The sequence below is a fragment of the Schistocerca americana genome, chromosome 5, assembly GCF_021461395.2.
Source record: "Schistocerca americana isolate TAMUIC-IGC-003095 chromosome 5, iqSchAmer2.1, whole genome shotgun sequence".
In the NCBI taxonomy this organism is placed as follows: Eukaryota; Metazoa; Arthropoda; class Insecta; order Orthoptera; family Acrididae; genus Schistocerca; species Schistocerca americana.
The window spans coordinates 97916987-97932366 of record NC_060123.1 but is presented as its reverse complement, the minus strand read 5'-3'; the positions used below and the strand labels follow the sequence as shown (position 1 = coordinate 97932366).

At 38.9% G+C, this 15380-nt stretch overlaps 1 protein-coding gene across 2 annotated transcripts in view; it reads right to left on the bottom strand.

Annotated features, from left to right (window-relative positions):
• Window positions 1-15380, bottom strand: part of LOC124615700 (neuronal acetylcholine receptor subunit alpha-4-like) — a 187584-nt gene that overhangs the window by 141006 nt on the left and 31198 nt on the right. The window contains exon 2 of one of the 2 annotated variants that reach the window (XM_047143738.1): window positions 14632-14786. The exons of the other annotated variant lie outside the window; for it this stretch is intronic. Within the exon in view, the coding sequence (XP_046999694.1) occupies window positions 14632-14786 (155 nt within the window). The remainder of the gene's footprint in view (window positions 1-14631; window positions 14787-15380) is intronic. 2 annotated transcript variants of the gene reach the window in all.

The window sequence follows — 15380 nt, the reverse complement described above, 5'->3', positions numbered from 1 at the left end:
ATTTTTCCAATCAGGTGCAGGGTAACAGTAGCACAAATACAGACAATATTTTTATTCATTCTCCATTAGTAGATGGGCATTCTGTTAGTAAAAGGGTGAATTGGCCTTTGAGATCGTGATGAACAAATTTTAACACTAAATGGTTTATTTACTCAATACTATTTCTCCGTCCTGTGTCTAATTCACTTTATAATCATACAGACTGTCAACAGACGTCCGTACGATCGTGTTCTGCACTGGAGATAGCATTCCGATCAACGGACAACCACAGCAACGATGCTGTCACGGCACCTATCAAATGGGGTAGAATTTGCTGGTTAGTCTCGCATCCACAATCGCTGTGTACACGGTCACAGACGGTGCAGTATGGCACAGAGAAGACACCTACCAGATACCCTACGGTGGACGGCCATAGGAAGAATGGAAGCTGTTCCACGGATGTTGCGACAATTTATACAGACCGAAACCCTGAAAACCAGGGAAGGGCCGACCATGTGTGATATCAGGAAGAGATGACCGTTATTTGGCTGTAAGAGCACGAGGGTACTGCCCCAGTACTGCACCGCACCTGGCAGCTGACCTCGCAGCATCCACTGGACGAGTTGTGTCGAGGCAAACGCTGTACAGAAGGCTTCGGAAGAGTGGACTTTATTGTCAGAGACCTGATTTATGTGTATTTTTGGCGCGTCTTCCCAGAAGGGGACGTCTAGAGTGGAGTTGTCAACATGCCACCTGGACAGTCGAACAGTGAAACAAGTCCTTTCAACATATGAGTCCCGATTCAGTCTGGAGAGTGATTCTCGACGGATTCGCATCTGGAGGGAATGTGGAACACGGTTTCGGGACCCAAATATGGGAAAGAGTCCGGTAGGAGGAATTATGTTGATCACTCTTCATGAAAGTGTACGGGTACGTCGGCAAGGTTTAACTGCTGTCAGATATCCTGACGAGATCTTGGGACATCATGTGCTGTTGTTGCGAGTTGTTACGGGCCCAGACTTCATACTGATGGAAGATAATTCTCGGCCTCATAGAGCACAAATGGTTGATGTTTTCTTGGAAACAGAAAACATTGCATGCATAGTGTGGCCTGCTCGCTCTCCCAATTTGAATCCCATAGCATACGTCTGGGATGCACTAGGGAGACGGGTTGAATCACGTCAGCATCCACCAACCACTCTCCAAAACCTGCATGCACCTCTTCAGGAAGAATTGGCGTTATTGCCTCAGCGTGAGATTGAAGACATCATTCACAAAAAAATGGCTCTGAGCACTATGGGACTTAACTCCTGAGGTCATCAGTACCCTAGAACTTAGAACTACTTAAACCTAACTAACCTAAGGACATCACACACATCCATGCCCGAGGCAGGATTCGAATCTGCGACCGTAGCGCTCACGCTGTTCCAGACTGTAGCGCCTAGAACCGCTCGGCCACCCCGGCCGGCCATCATTCACAGCATGTCCCCTTGCTGTAAGGTCTGTATTTCTGCCAGAGGTGGTCACACCCCACACTGAGCATATTAACCAGTTGTTGGAATGTCTGTGCAAATCCGCTGAGTTGAAAAAACGAAGTACACTTTTGTTTACAGTTATGCAAGTTGCAGTTTATTACGTTCTATATTCAGTTCATTGTTTCTACTTTACTACCACTTGTTTACCCTGTTTTGTAGCAAAATAACCGAACCTTGCAAAATTTCCGTGTATTGTTTTCATTTTGGACATCAGTGTATAATTACAAACTATGTAGAAAAACTACTCCAACGGCCAAAGAGGTTTCTTTTTTTTTAACCTCGTTAAGGAACAAGAGGGACAGGATGTACATAGTACCGACAGCATAGATGACAAATACAATGCTTTCTCATGCTCTTTGAAAATTTCTTTCCATTAGAACGTTCTAAACAGGATAGTGGCAGTAAAAGACAGCCCGGGTGGCTGACTGGTGGGGTAAGACTATCATGTAGAGGAAAATGGGAATTATATTAAACTTTTAGTAGTCAAATCGACCTACAGCAGCCCATTACAAAAAAGTACAATAAGGTGCTTAAATATGTTATTAGGAAGGGAAAGAGTATGTGGTACGCACACAGAATAGCTAATTGACAAGATAAAATTAAAACCATATGGTCAGTCGTGAGGGAAGTGTCTGGTCAGCAGCACAAGGTCGACGACATAAAGTCAGTTCATAGTAAAAATATTTCTGTTACTGATAAGTCAGATATATGAACAGTATTTAACAATCATTTTCTAAACATAGCTAGTGAAGTTAATAAGAACCTAGTTTCTAGAGGGAATCATATAACTCTCTTGTAAAATGCTTTTCCGAGACTGATAACTGAAATACTCTTCTGTGATACAGAAAAGGGGCTCCCTGAGTCAATAATTAAATCACTGAAGACTCAGGACCCTCACGGGTATGATGGAATGCCTAGCAGAATATTAAAGTACTGTGCTACACATGTTAGCCCTTCACTTAGACATATTTGTAATTTTTTCTATAGGAATGGTCAGTTTCCTAAACCATTAAGTACTCACTGGTAAAACCGCATTATAAAAAGGGAGAAAGGGATTATACAGACAAATGTAGACATATCTCTATGCCATCAGTGTTTGCTAAAGTTATTGAAAGGGCTATATCTGTAAGAATAATTGATCATTTAATGCTACATAATTTGCTGTCAAATGCACAGTTTGGTTTTAGAAGTCGTTCAACAACTGAAAACGCTGTATTCTCTTTTCTCCGTGAGGTACTGGATGGGTTAAATAAAAGATTTCGAACGCTAGGCATATTTTTTGCTTTAATTAAGGCGTTTGGTTGTGTTGATCACAAAATATTGCACCAGAAGTTGGACCAGTATGAAATAAATGGAGTAGCTCGCAGTTGGTTCAGCTCCTACTTTAACAACAGACAGCAAAAGGTCATTATTCACAGTGTTGAGAAGGGCTATGATGCGGGGTCAAAGCGGGGCACAGTCCAATTGAGGGGGGGAGGGCGGGGGTGCACCAGAGGTCGCTGCTTATTTATATAAATGATACATCCTCTAGTATTAGTAAAATATTTCTGTTTGCTGACGGCGCTAGCTTCATAGTAAAGGGTTTTGTATGCAACGTTAGCACTGTTTCAAATAGCGTTGTTCAAGACATAAGTTGATGGCTTGTAGAAAATGAAGTAGCACTAAATCATAGTACGACTAAGTTTTTACAGTTTCTAAGACACAATTCAACAAAACCTTACGTCTTAATTACACAGGATGAGCATATGATTCGTGAACAGTTCAAATTTCAATGTTCAGATGGATAGTAAACTGTCGTGAAAAGCCCATGTCCAGGATCTTGCTCAAAAACTTAATGTTGCCATTTTTTCTATTGGAACAGCATCTGAAGTAAGTGATAGTTCGACACGAAAAGTAGTGCAATAAGTGGTGTAAGTTCCCGAACCTCTGGTCGACCCCTGTTCACTAGTCTGGGTATTCTGACATTGGCCTTTCTTGTTAACAGTATCAGCTTATTCCCAACAATTAGCAGCTTTCACTCAGTTAATACTAGGTAGAAATCCAATCTGCACTTGGATCGCACCTCCTTGACTCTTGTGCAGAAAGGTGTGCAGTATACTGTTGAACCCATTTTCAATAAGTTGCCACAAGAATTTAAAAATCTTAGCAGTAATGCACGCGCTTTCAAATCGAAACTGAAGGGTTTCTTCATGGGCCACCCCTTCTATCCTGTCTAGGAGTTCCTTGAAAAATTAAGCTCATTCCTGTATTATATTGTTGACTGCATTTAAGCAAACTTATAGCTTGACGTCTTTTTAGGATTAATAAACATTTCGTTTTATCTGTTATTACTTTTCTATTGTAATTTCACGTATTGACACGTTCCAGGACCATGGAAATTTCCTCCTCAATTTGGCCCTATGGAACTGGACGTGTAAAATAGAAAATAAAAAAAATCCTGTGTAAGGAGATGGATTTTCTCCGGGACAGCGTTACACCTCATTCTGCACCAGAAGACACAGTCACATGTCCTGTGTCGTTGAACTGTCAGATTTTGCCTCGACGCCGTGTTCTCCTTACATGACTTCCTCGTCTTTTCTTTGGATGAAGAAACCATTTCGCAGAAGGCATTTCCAGAACGATGACAAACTGACTTTTGAGGTGGGAGGTGTCCTGAACGGGCAGCCTGGATACTTCTCCACAACCGAGGTCTCTGCCAAGACATCTATTGCAGAGGAAAATGTGTCACATTGAAGAGTGAGCGTATTCTACAGAAGAACTAGCATCATTACCACGTTTCATGGCTGCAGCACGATTGTTTTTATCGTGGTGATTAAAACTTGACTACCCGTCATATGTATGATTTGAAACACGTATGTAACATAGCAGCGATGGCGAGGCATTGTAGCATCTGTGACCAGAGAGTATGCGCTTGACCGCGCGAGTGTTGCGAGCGGTTCTCAGTCAGTAGTAGTCGTTGCGAGTCTGTCAGTAGTAGTCGTTGCGAGTCTGTAGCTCTGTCTAGTTGAGAGCAGTACTCTGTCAGTAGTCGTCGCGTGCAGTACGCTAATAGTCGTCATGCAGAGCGGTCGGTCAGTAGTAGCAGCCCAGTGCGGTTGTGTGATGTAGGCGGTCGGCAACACTGGTCAAGATGCTGAATGAGGTATACTGTTAATTAATATAATCATTAGATAATGTAAAAATTTGTTTATTGTAATTAATTTCCAACAAATGCCCCAATAATAATTTTGATTTCAAAAGCATTTTTTTAAAAAAATTTATTGTTTATTGAACTAAAGATTTAATTGCACTTCCCCTTTCATTCCACTTCCGTTAAAGAAAAATTTCAGTAAAATCACAAAAAAAGAGAACATTATTATTTGCAATGCAGTTCCTCCAAGCCGTGCGGAAAGATAAGAGCAGAAATGTGACATCCATTTATTCTGAGGTAAGACTTTAATTCTGATTGTTTTGCACAGGGCCAAAGACCGATATTTCGGTTTAATTGAATTTTCTTATCACTGAATGGACTTTAATTTTTGGTGAAGAATTTATATTTGAGTCAGATTGCGAATTTCACATTTTTGTTGCCATTAAATTTAATTGCTAGGGGAGGTTACACTTGGCTCCCATTTGTATTAAGTATTGTCCTTTTATTTCTTTTAAAATTACGGTGGGGAAGTTACACTTGGCGACCCTGCCAGGATCGAATTTCGTTGAGAGTCTTTTGAAAAACAGTCACATATCTGCTCTTATTTGCTTAGATATAATTAGGATTTGGCGCAATGCTTTTATTAACTTGTGACTTTCTTTCTACAGGTCAACGGCAATTCGTTGCTCTGTTGTATTTGTGTGTTGCTTTTGCATTGTGCTTATTTGTTTTGTGAATAATTGTGACTATTGCAAAAATGCCGCGAAAGACTGTGAATAGTGTATCGCGAAGTATTGTGAATGAAATTACCGACTTAAACAACGTGACCGATAGTAATTGTGATACGCAGCGTAATGATGACAATCCTGCGTTCACTAACAATCAGTGCATTCCAACCACTAATGATGAATTTTACCTTAATGATGAACAAACGAACTCAATTGTCTCGTCTGTTAACTTGACGACAATTGATGACGCGGAGCGGTCTATAGTAATGAGTGCTGCCGAGCTTAACATAACCGATTTAGTAAATTCACGTGACGAGCAGACAAATTTGTCTAATGAAGATGAACAGATCACACAAAGTAGGACGGATTTATTTAATTCCGAAACAATGACTGACAGTGTACGTCCGACTGATAAACCTTTCTGTGAATTACAGAATGACCAAATGGTCACGCAAAACGAGACAATTCCAGATCCACCACTAAACAGCACAGAGAATATAAACGCTAGTTTTGACTTGGTACGAATTATGAGAAGTTTGCTACAACAGCAAAGTGAGAAAATAGACAACAATTTCAAACAACAGAACGAAAAACAAGACAAACTTAGTGACCAGGTCAGACAACAGAGTGAAGATTTTAAACAACTTAGGGAACAGAACAAACAAGATAATGAAAATCTCAAACAACACTTAAATGAAAAATTAGACGACAATTCCAGACAGCTTAGTGAACAAATTAGAGCGGTTGCCGCGCAATGTCATGACACTAAGGAACAGTTGCGCGTGGAAATTGAGGCTTGTTCTCAAAAAAATAGCGAAGAAATTAAGTCTGTTGCGCAAGAATTAAGGGAAATGCAGACAGCCGCAACAGAAACACTCAGAGACGAAATTAGCGGAGTCGCTAAACAATGCTCTGAAAAAGCTGCACAATTACGGGACGAGTTTAAAGCAATGACGGTAGAACTTTCGCGCACTATGGACGCAAAGATAGACGCGAAATTCGAACAGCAGAACACTCAGATTAACGAGCGCTTTAATCAGCACATACAGAACAGTGATACGCGTTTCCGCAGATTTATTCAGGATCAAAACAAAGTAAAACGACAAGTCATGGAAACAATCACTGCACAAAGACAAGAGGACAAACGTAAAATATTCGCGAAAGCGAAGACGTATGTAGACAATAATATTACTACAGTGTCCGACAAAATTAATACCATAGAACAATTGAACGCGGAATTACGGGATGAAATTTCTGACCTTAAATCAAAAACAGATACACACACAGTAAATATTCAAACAGTGACAGATAGATTCGAACAATTAGATCTAACACAGAATTGTGATGTTATCAAAGCTGATGTTAAAAAACCGAGCGCAACTACGCGCAAGTTGCAAAAACAGATTAATGCGTCTGATTCTAAAACCGATGATCAGGTTAAAATACTGACTGAAAAATGTGATGAATTGGCCAGTCGTATTGATGCTATCGAAAATACTAATGACAATAAATCAGACGATACTGCACCGGTTTCATTTATCCAAACACCTGAATTTCAAAATTTACAGCAGACAATTAATGAGATCGATTCATCTAACAACACGTTACGTAGGAAGTTATCAAATTTACAACAAGAAGTAACAGAGATGAAAAGCATCTCAGTTAATAACACATCACAGCAGACGCCACTTAGCGAACATTTGTCAGAGTCACGCAGCGCGTATCATGTGAGCAATTTACAGCAACTACGCGACTTAAAATCCGAAAAGCCACGCGACTTAAAATCTGAAAAGCTATGCAACTTGAAATCCGAAATGACACAGACGAACAGATTCACACACAAACCTGAACGTGTTATCAAACTGAGTGACGAGAACGTAGATTTCGAGCAATTTGCATTTGTAAGAAAATCTAAGGAATTTAATAATGACAGAACACAGGTACACGCTTTGAGCTGTATACGACAATTTGTTTTTATGCTTTCACCGCTATTGCGTGTAATGCAGAAACTAGCTTTGAACCAGATGCGACAATTTATTTTTGTATTTACAACAGCATTGCCTGTAATGAGGAAACTTGAATTAACATGGATACAACTATTTGCTTTTGGATTTATACCGCAATTGCCTGTAACGCAAAAGCCAAAATTTATTTGCAGTGCGTAAATGACCTCAGGGGATTCATTACGCTTTAATGAATATGTGCCGTAGCGAGCATAGGGCCCCGAGCTGTAGTAGTGCTGTTTCATCTTTAGTTTTCTGCACTGCTGCCTTCTCTTCTACTATCCTTTATATCTATCAAAATAGCTCTTTAACTATTGCTCTATCTAGAATTAAGAAACGTAGTAATGAAAACCGGATATGACAAATCTTTACCGAATGTGACAATTTTCAGTAGGCACTCCCGTAATGACAACTACCGCCGTAACTTTAATAACAGATAAAATCGTAATCATCAGTATGTGTAAAATTTTGAGCAATCGGAACCATATTTTTGTAACAATAGATGTTTTTCACCACAATAGCATGAAAGTGAGCCGCTTAGCATACCTAACCAACAATGCAGTCTGCAAGGTCAACCAAACTTTAATGTTTCGCCGCGTGCACGTAAAGTCTCAGCTACAACCAATAGTAACGCACGGCAGCAAAGAAATAACTACGTACAGACAACACACTATTTCAACTCGTATCGCAATGCGCCGTATAGAAATTACTATCAGGACAGACGTAAAAAGAATGATGAGCACAATTTTCAGCGTACATTTAATAACAGTCGATCTTATGAGCAGCAACAACATCAGCAACAACAAATAATCATGAATGAAACAGACAATAGGTGTCATCCATAGCGTAACACGTCAGTAAGAAATAACAAAGCAGTTCATATAGTGGATATGCCTCAGCATCCTCCCGTAAATAATAGTACGTACGACAGAATTTCACCAGACACAGTACAGGTTTTATATAACAGTAACGCAAACATTACTTTTGACACGCAGAATTTTGCTCACGAGAATGTTATTTGAAACATGCTTTGTTGAATGCACCACTATTATCGCACCCAGATCTTACTAGAAATTTTTCCATTGCCACTGACAGTTCCAACACCGCTTTAGGCGTACACATTTTCCAGGAAATTGAAGAAGATGGTTCTACTATAATTAAAAACATCGCATTTGCAAGTCGCATTTTGTCACCTGCTGAACGAAATTATTCCGTCACAGAACTTGAAACATTATGCGTTGTATGGGCTTTTACGAGATTTCGGCACTTTCTTTATGGCAGACATACCACCGTTTACACAGACCATAGAGCTATACAATTTTTGCTTTCAGCTAAATTTACTCACGACAGATTAAGTAGATGGAAACTATATTTACAAGAATTTAATTTTACGATTGTTCATATTCCCGGCACACAAAATGTTATAGCAGACGCACTATCGCGTTCTCTCGGCAACAATCAGCAAGACGTAGCAACCAACTTCTGCAAAACAAATTTCAGTGTCATGTACATTCAGCAAGTTGCATTTGAAAACTTTATTTCATCGTCATTACAGGACATAGCACAAGAACAAAACAAAGACAATGTCTGGAAAGAAATTAAACACCTTTGGCTAGATAAGAATAATGTTACGATTAGGAACCATTACACTGTGCGCAATGACATTCTGTTTCGCCGCTCTCATCCTGATAGCAACAATTGGTTATTATGCATTCCTGACGAACTGGTTAACAAATTAATTTGGTACACTCATTTAAGTTACGCACATTACGGAGCACGAAAATGTTTTCTTATACTGAGACAGAACTGTTATTTTACTAACATGGAAAAACGTATACGACGAGTTTTAGCGTCTTGTAAAATTTGCCAGAAAGCTAAATCAGACACCACTTCACATATTCCTCCTTTATATCCCATTATACCTGTTAAATTAAGACATATGGCCGCTGTAGATATCTTTGGTCCGATTCCGAGAACTAACAGAGGTTTTTGCTACATCTTTGTCGCTGTTGAGCTCACTTCAAAATTTGTTACGTTCACTCCATTACGCAAAGCTACTGCTAAAACTGTTTCGAAAGCATTTGTAAAACATTTTCTATCTCATGTAGGGCATGTGATGAAAGTAATTTCTGACAATGGATCTCAATTTCGTAGTAGCGTATGGACACGCATGTTACGAGCCAGAAACATTTCTCCGATCTATATATCCAAGTACCACGCTTCTTCGAACCCCTGTGAACGATTAATGAAAGAAATTGGTAAACTGTGCCGAATATACTGCCACAAAAGACATATTGATTGGGACACACACATATTCTCATTCCAAGATGTAATTAATTCCATTCCAACTGAATCCACTATGCTATCTCCGTCTGTTATACTGAAAAATGCTGAACCACCTAACAAAATTAAAGAATTAATAACATTTCCTACATCTCGTCGATTACGACACCACGAAATAATTGACATTGCGCTGAACAACATCAAACGTGCCGCAGAGCGCCGGAGAAGACAGCAAAAACAGGTTTGTACACGCCGCGACTTTCACGTTGGACAGAAGATATTAGTACGTACACACTATTTATCCAGTAAATTAAAAGGTAAGTGCAGTAAATTTGAACTTCTATACGCAGGTCCATATCGGATTCGCAGCATCCCTCACCCCAATGTTGTACACGTCGAAACTTTGAGAACCAGAAAATCGAAAGGCAATCACCATATCTCAAACATTAAACCGTTTATTGAGTGAAACCACTGTATGATTCAACACACTATGATGCCATTTACTAATGCAATTATTTCACGTGACTAATTACTGATGATTATCGTATTTTTTCTTGGCAAGTGCCCGGCAAGGTAAGGTTAGCAGGTCGCTTTTCTTGTCGTTACACATCAGACCGTGCACATTTTCCACTTTTTTTGTGTGTATGATTGTACTCCAGTTTTGTTTGTATGCACTATGAAATAGTTAAGATATAACACACACCAGTCGACTTTGACATTTTTTTTGCCTTATGACATCTCAACATCGTGACTGTTTCACATTTTTTTTTTGCTGCTGCATTGTATTATTCTGTGTATATTTTTGCATTTGAACACTGTCAATGTTTTTGACATATTACGTTTTCTGTCATGTTATGCTGTAGGGTTAATTATGTTACCATAAACCAGTCATTATCTAGTGGGTATATGATTTAAATGCAGGACATTAATCTTTGTTCATCAATTTCAGAAAGGAATGATGATTCTAAGAAATAAATTTAACATAAATGGGAATTTCACCTACGGAATAAACGAAAGGAGATGCAATAACTTTATGAGGAAGAGTAAATGGATCAGGATTAACAAACATTAACAAGAATATACTATACTCATCACAGAATAGCAGTCTTAACTAATTTTTTTCTTTCAGAATACAAGGTGATTGATGCAGGCTGTCAGAGAGAACTACACATCTTAGTTTTAGTGATGAAATATGCTAGAGATAAGGAATAGTTATGTAATGAGTAATGAAGTGATTTTTTGCAGATGATAATGAATACTGATGAATAATGATGAAGGATATGGTATTATGAATAATGAAGTTTTTCTTTACAGGTGATGATAATGGTGAAGTTATGATGATATGGATAATGAAGTTTTTTTCTTTACAGATGAGGATAATGTTGAAGTTATGTATTTATGCTACGTAGTTATTTAAGTATTTGTTGCAGTTTGCTTTGACACCAGGTGTTACATTGCATAGTAGGATGACTGAAAGTTTTGGAAAGGACAGCTATGGAACACATTTTTATACACACTTCACTGCCTGTTAATTCGAAGTTCACTACTTTTCAGCATAGTGTGCGTTTCTTCTTTCAGGTCAATAATCCGTTTTTGTATTTTTTCCAGGAGAAGCTTTTCATGATACTTACTAAACCTGTTAGTTATTATACCTGTTCTAGTACTTGCATTTTTATTTTTTACCCATTTGTGTTTATCACTTATAAATGTGATCACATATACTGCCTTGTTACATAATCTTGCTACAGCTGACTCATGACGAATGACGTTACCTATCCTCATTTGCAGCAATAGGTCAAAAGCAAATAGTGTTATACCTCACCAATTAATTATCGATCCCAACGCAATGCATTGCTAAAAGAGGTATTACCAGTCCCACATAATGTCACTAGTTTATGATAATTCTGAATAATACTGATCAACTCTGAATAGTATGTCACTTGAGTAATGACTTATTAATGAGACAACAAAAATACACATATATATAAAATAATGCTTTGTCACTAGCTAATAACTGCCACTGTTTATTGTAATGAGACTACTTATAATGCGCATGATTATTAATGCTATGACTGTAATTAACTGATTTTTAATAATGACTTTGTAATGATCTAAATACTACTGAAGGAGAAACACTGTTTATTGTAATGAGACTACTTATAATGCCCATGATTATTAATGCTATGATTGTAATTAGCTGATTTTTAATAATGACTTTGTAATGATCTGAATAATACTGAATGATGAACTATGTTTTATTCTGTTCAATACTTGCTGGCCACTGAGTGCCAATAATTAATGTCACTTGATGAATTGTTATTAATTATGCGATTAATTAGCTCTTGTTTTCAATGTTCATACTTTGTAACCAGAAAAGAATGTGACTGTTTAATAATGCTTTGTAATTAGGAGAAGACTAATGATTCTTACTTTTGGAATGACAAATGATTAATTAACGACAAATGATTAATTAACTGTAATTAGACAAATGATTAATTAACGACAAATGATTAATTAACTGTAATTAGGAAAAGGCTAATGATTAGTATTGGAATGACAAATGATTAATTATCTGTAATTAGGAGAAGGTTAATGATTCTTAATTATACTCTGTAACTGAAAAGAATGCGATTATTTCATAATATTTTGTAACCAGGAAAAGAAGGCTACTGATTCTATGTAAAACAATTAATGAACATTTTTCTGTAATACTACATACTTGGTACAGAAATGTTCAATAACTGGGCTATGAATGCCACAAACTATCAATGAAGACTGTAATTGTCAATATTATGTGACTTGATGTCCTTCACCTCATAAGCTGACTACCCTGAATTACTGCAATGTCCATTTGTCCTGTTTATCCTAGTGATCATGGAGCACTATATTTGGTTTTTGCACTAATTCTACGTTGGTGTGCCTTGTAAGAGTGTGGTGTTGACACGACATGCTGTCCACCACCATGAGCGATGAAGACATTATTATGGTCCCACTGTTTGGTGTACGTAATGTACTGCCAAAATGAAAACATGGAACATTACTACGACAGTTCAGTGTCTTGGCTACACTGATAAATTCTGATGGGAAAAGAACTTCAAGTTGTGTCACTTGGTGTTGTACTTCTGTGGAAAGATATGGACTTTCAGAGCAGCTGTGTGCAATCTAAAGTGCTACAACCATGATGCAATCCTTCCCTTTCCTATCCTGATTCTTGTCACATAAAGAAAAAAATTTTTGGTAACATCATTTATGTTCATAGGTTATACATTTTTTCGATTCCTGAACTCCAGTGCGAGTACACTTATGGCACTGGTCGACATGATGTTTGCCATTATGTTTATTTGTTGTGAAAATGCTAAAGACATTTTTCAGTGCATGTGCACTTTGGACATGATTTTCTTGCCATTAAGTTTATTCATTGCGAAAATGCAAAAGACATTTTTTTGATTTGTTCTGAAGTACAGTATATGTGCACTTTTGTCTTTTATATTGTATATACATTTTTTATTTTCTGAACTACAGTGCATGTGCACTTCTGTTAGGTGTCAATATGTTTTCTACTGAACTTCAGTGCCTGTGCACTTTTCTCATTTTTCAAGATGATTTGTACTCATTCTGTATATTCAATACTTCAGTGTGTATGATTTTTTTCAGTGCGTGTGCACTCTGTTATCTGTCAAATAATTTGTATATACATTTTTCTGATTTGCTACTATGTTTTGTACTCACATTTTGTCTTTGTCTGATATATTTTGTACTTAGTGCGTGTGCACAACATTTAAATATTCTGTAAGTTGTAGAATTTTGTTAATTAAAGAAAAATTTTGCCGCGCTTGGCAAGTCCAAATGACTCACCATCGCTGCCAAATTTTTGCCCCCCCCAGTGGAGGGTTATGAAACACGTATGTAACATAGCAGCGATGGCGAGGCATTGTAGCATCTGTGACCAGAGAGTATGCGCTTGACCGCGCGAGTGTTGCGAGCGGTTCTCAGTCAGTAGTAGTCGTTGCGAGTCTGTCAGTAGTAGTCGTTGCGAGTCTGTAGCTCTGTCTAGTTGAGAGCAGTACTCTGTCAGTAGTCGTCGCGTGCAGTACGCTAATAGTCGTCATGCAGAGCGGTCGGTCAGTAGTAGCAGCCCAGTGCGGTTGTGTGATGTAGGCGGTCGGCAACACTGGTCAAGATGCTGAATGAGGTATACTGTTAATTAATATAATCATTAGATAATGTAAAAATTTGTTTATTGTAATTAATTTCCAACAAATGCCCCAATAATAATTTTGATTTCAAAAGCATTTTTTTAAAAAAATTTATTGTTTATTGAACTAAAGATTTAATTGCACTTCCCCTTTCATTCCACTTCCGTTAAAGAAAAATTTCAGTAAAATCACAAAAAAAGAGAATATTATTATTTGCAATGCAGTTCCTCCAAGCCGTGCGGAAAGATAAGAGCAGAAATGTGACATCCATTTATTCTGAGGTAAGACTTTAATTCTGATTGTTTTGCACAGGGCCAAAGACCGATATTTCGGTTTAATTGAATTTTCTTATCACTGAATGGACTTTAATTTTTGGTGAAGAATTTATATTTGAGTCAGATTGCGAATTTCACATTTTTGTTGCCATTAAATTTAATTGCTAGGGGAGGTTACACTTGGCTCCCATTTGTATTAAGTATTGTCCTTTTATTTCTTTTAAAATTACGGTGGGGAAGTTACAGATTGCAGTCCTCAGTCAGTCAGGACCTCACCTGAAATATCCACCCACCACCATTGGCTCCTTGTCTTGAAATACTCAGTTTAAGATCCACACCCGTCTGTGTAATTTTGACTGCAAGGGTTATGCCTGCTTCATCAATGTAAATAATGTGACAGTTTGCTTGAAGTGGACACTGCAGACCTACCCATCTACGAGGTTACCTCGACCACGTGACTCGACAGTGTAGTGTACTTGACTGCTGAGTGAGAGGTACAGACCAGTACGTGCTTGATGAGGACCGCGTGCTCGACGGCCAGCGCCGCGCCGCCCTGGGTGGGCGGCATCTCCTCGGCGACGTAGTGGCTCAGCAGCTGGTCCTTGAGCCTCGCCACCGTCGACTGCGGCCCGGGGGTGCGCGGGCAGGGCTCCTCCCCTGCCGGCAAACAGGCATACACACTCACACATACGTGAGCCCCGCACTGTAGACCTGCAGCGAACCTTCCAACTGTCGCACTCAGCAATCACTTTAACAATATTATGAAAAGGAAAGTTGCTACTCACCGTATAGCAGCCCGCATCTCGTGGTCGTGCGGTAGCGTTCTCGCTTCCCACGCCCGGGTTCCCGGGTTCGATTCCCGGCGGGGTCAGGGATTTTCTCTGCCTCGTGATGGCTGGGTGTTGTGTGCTGTCCTTAGGTTAGTTAGGTTTAAGTAGTTCTAAGTTCTAGGGGACTTATGACCACAGCAGTTGAGTCCCATAGTGCTCAGAGCCATTTGAACCATCACCGTATAGCAGATATGCTGAATCGCAGATAGGCACAACAAAAAGACTGTTCCAAATAAAGCTTTTGGCCCATAAGGCCTTTGTCAAAAACAGAACACACATACACACAGTGATGCGAACGCAACTCACACGCACATGACTCCAGTCTAAGGCAACTGTAGCCACATTGCGAGCAGCAGCACCAGCGCATGATTGGAGTGGTGACTGGGTAGGGGTAAGGAGGAGGCTGGAGTGGGGAGGGGGA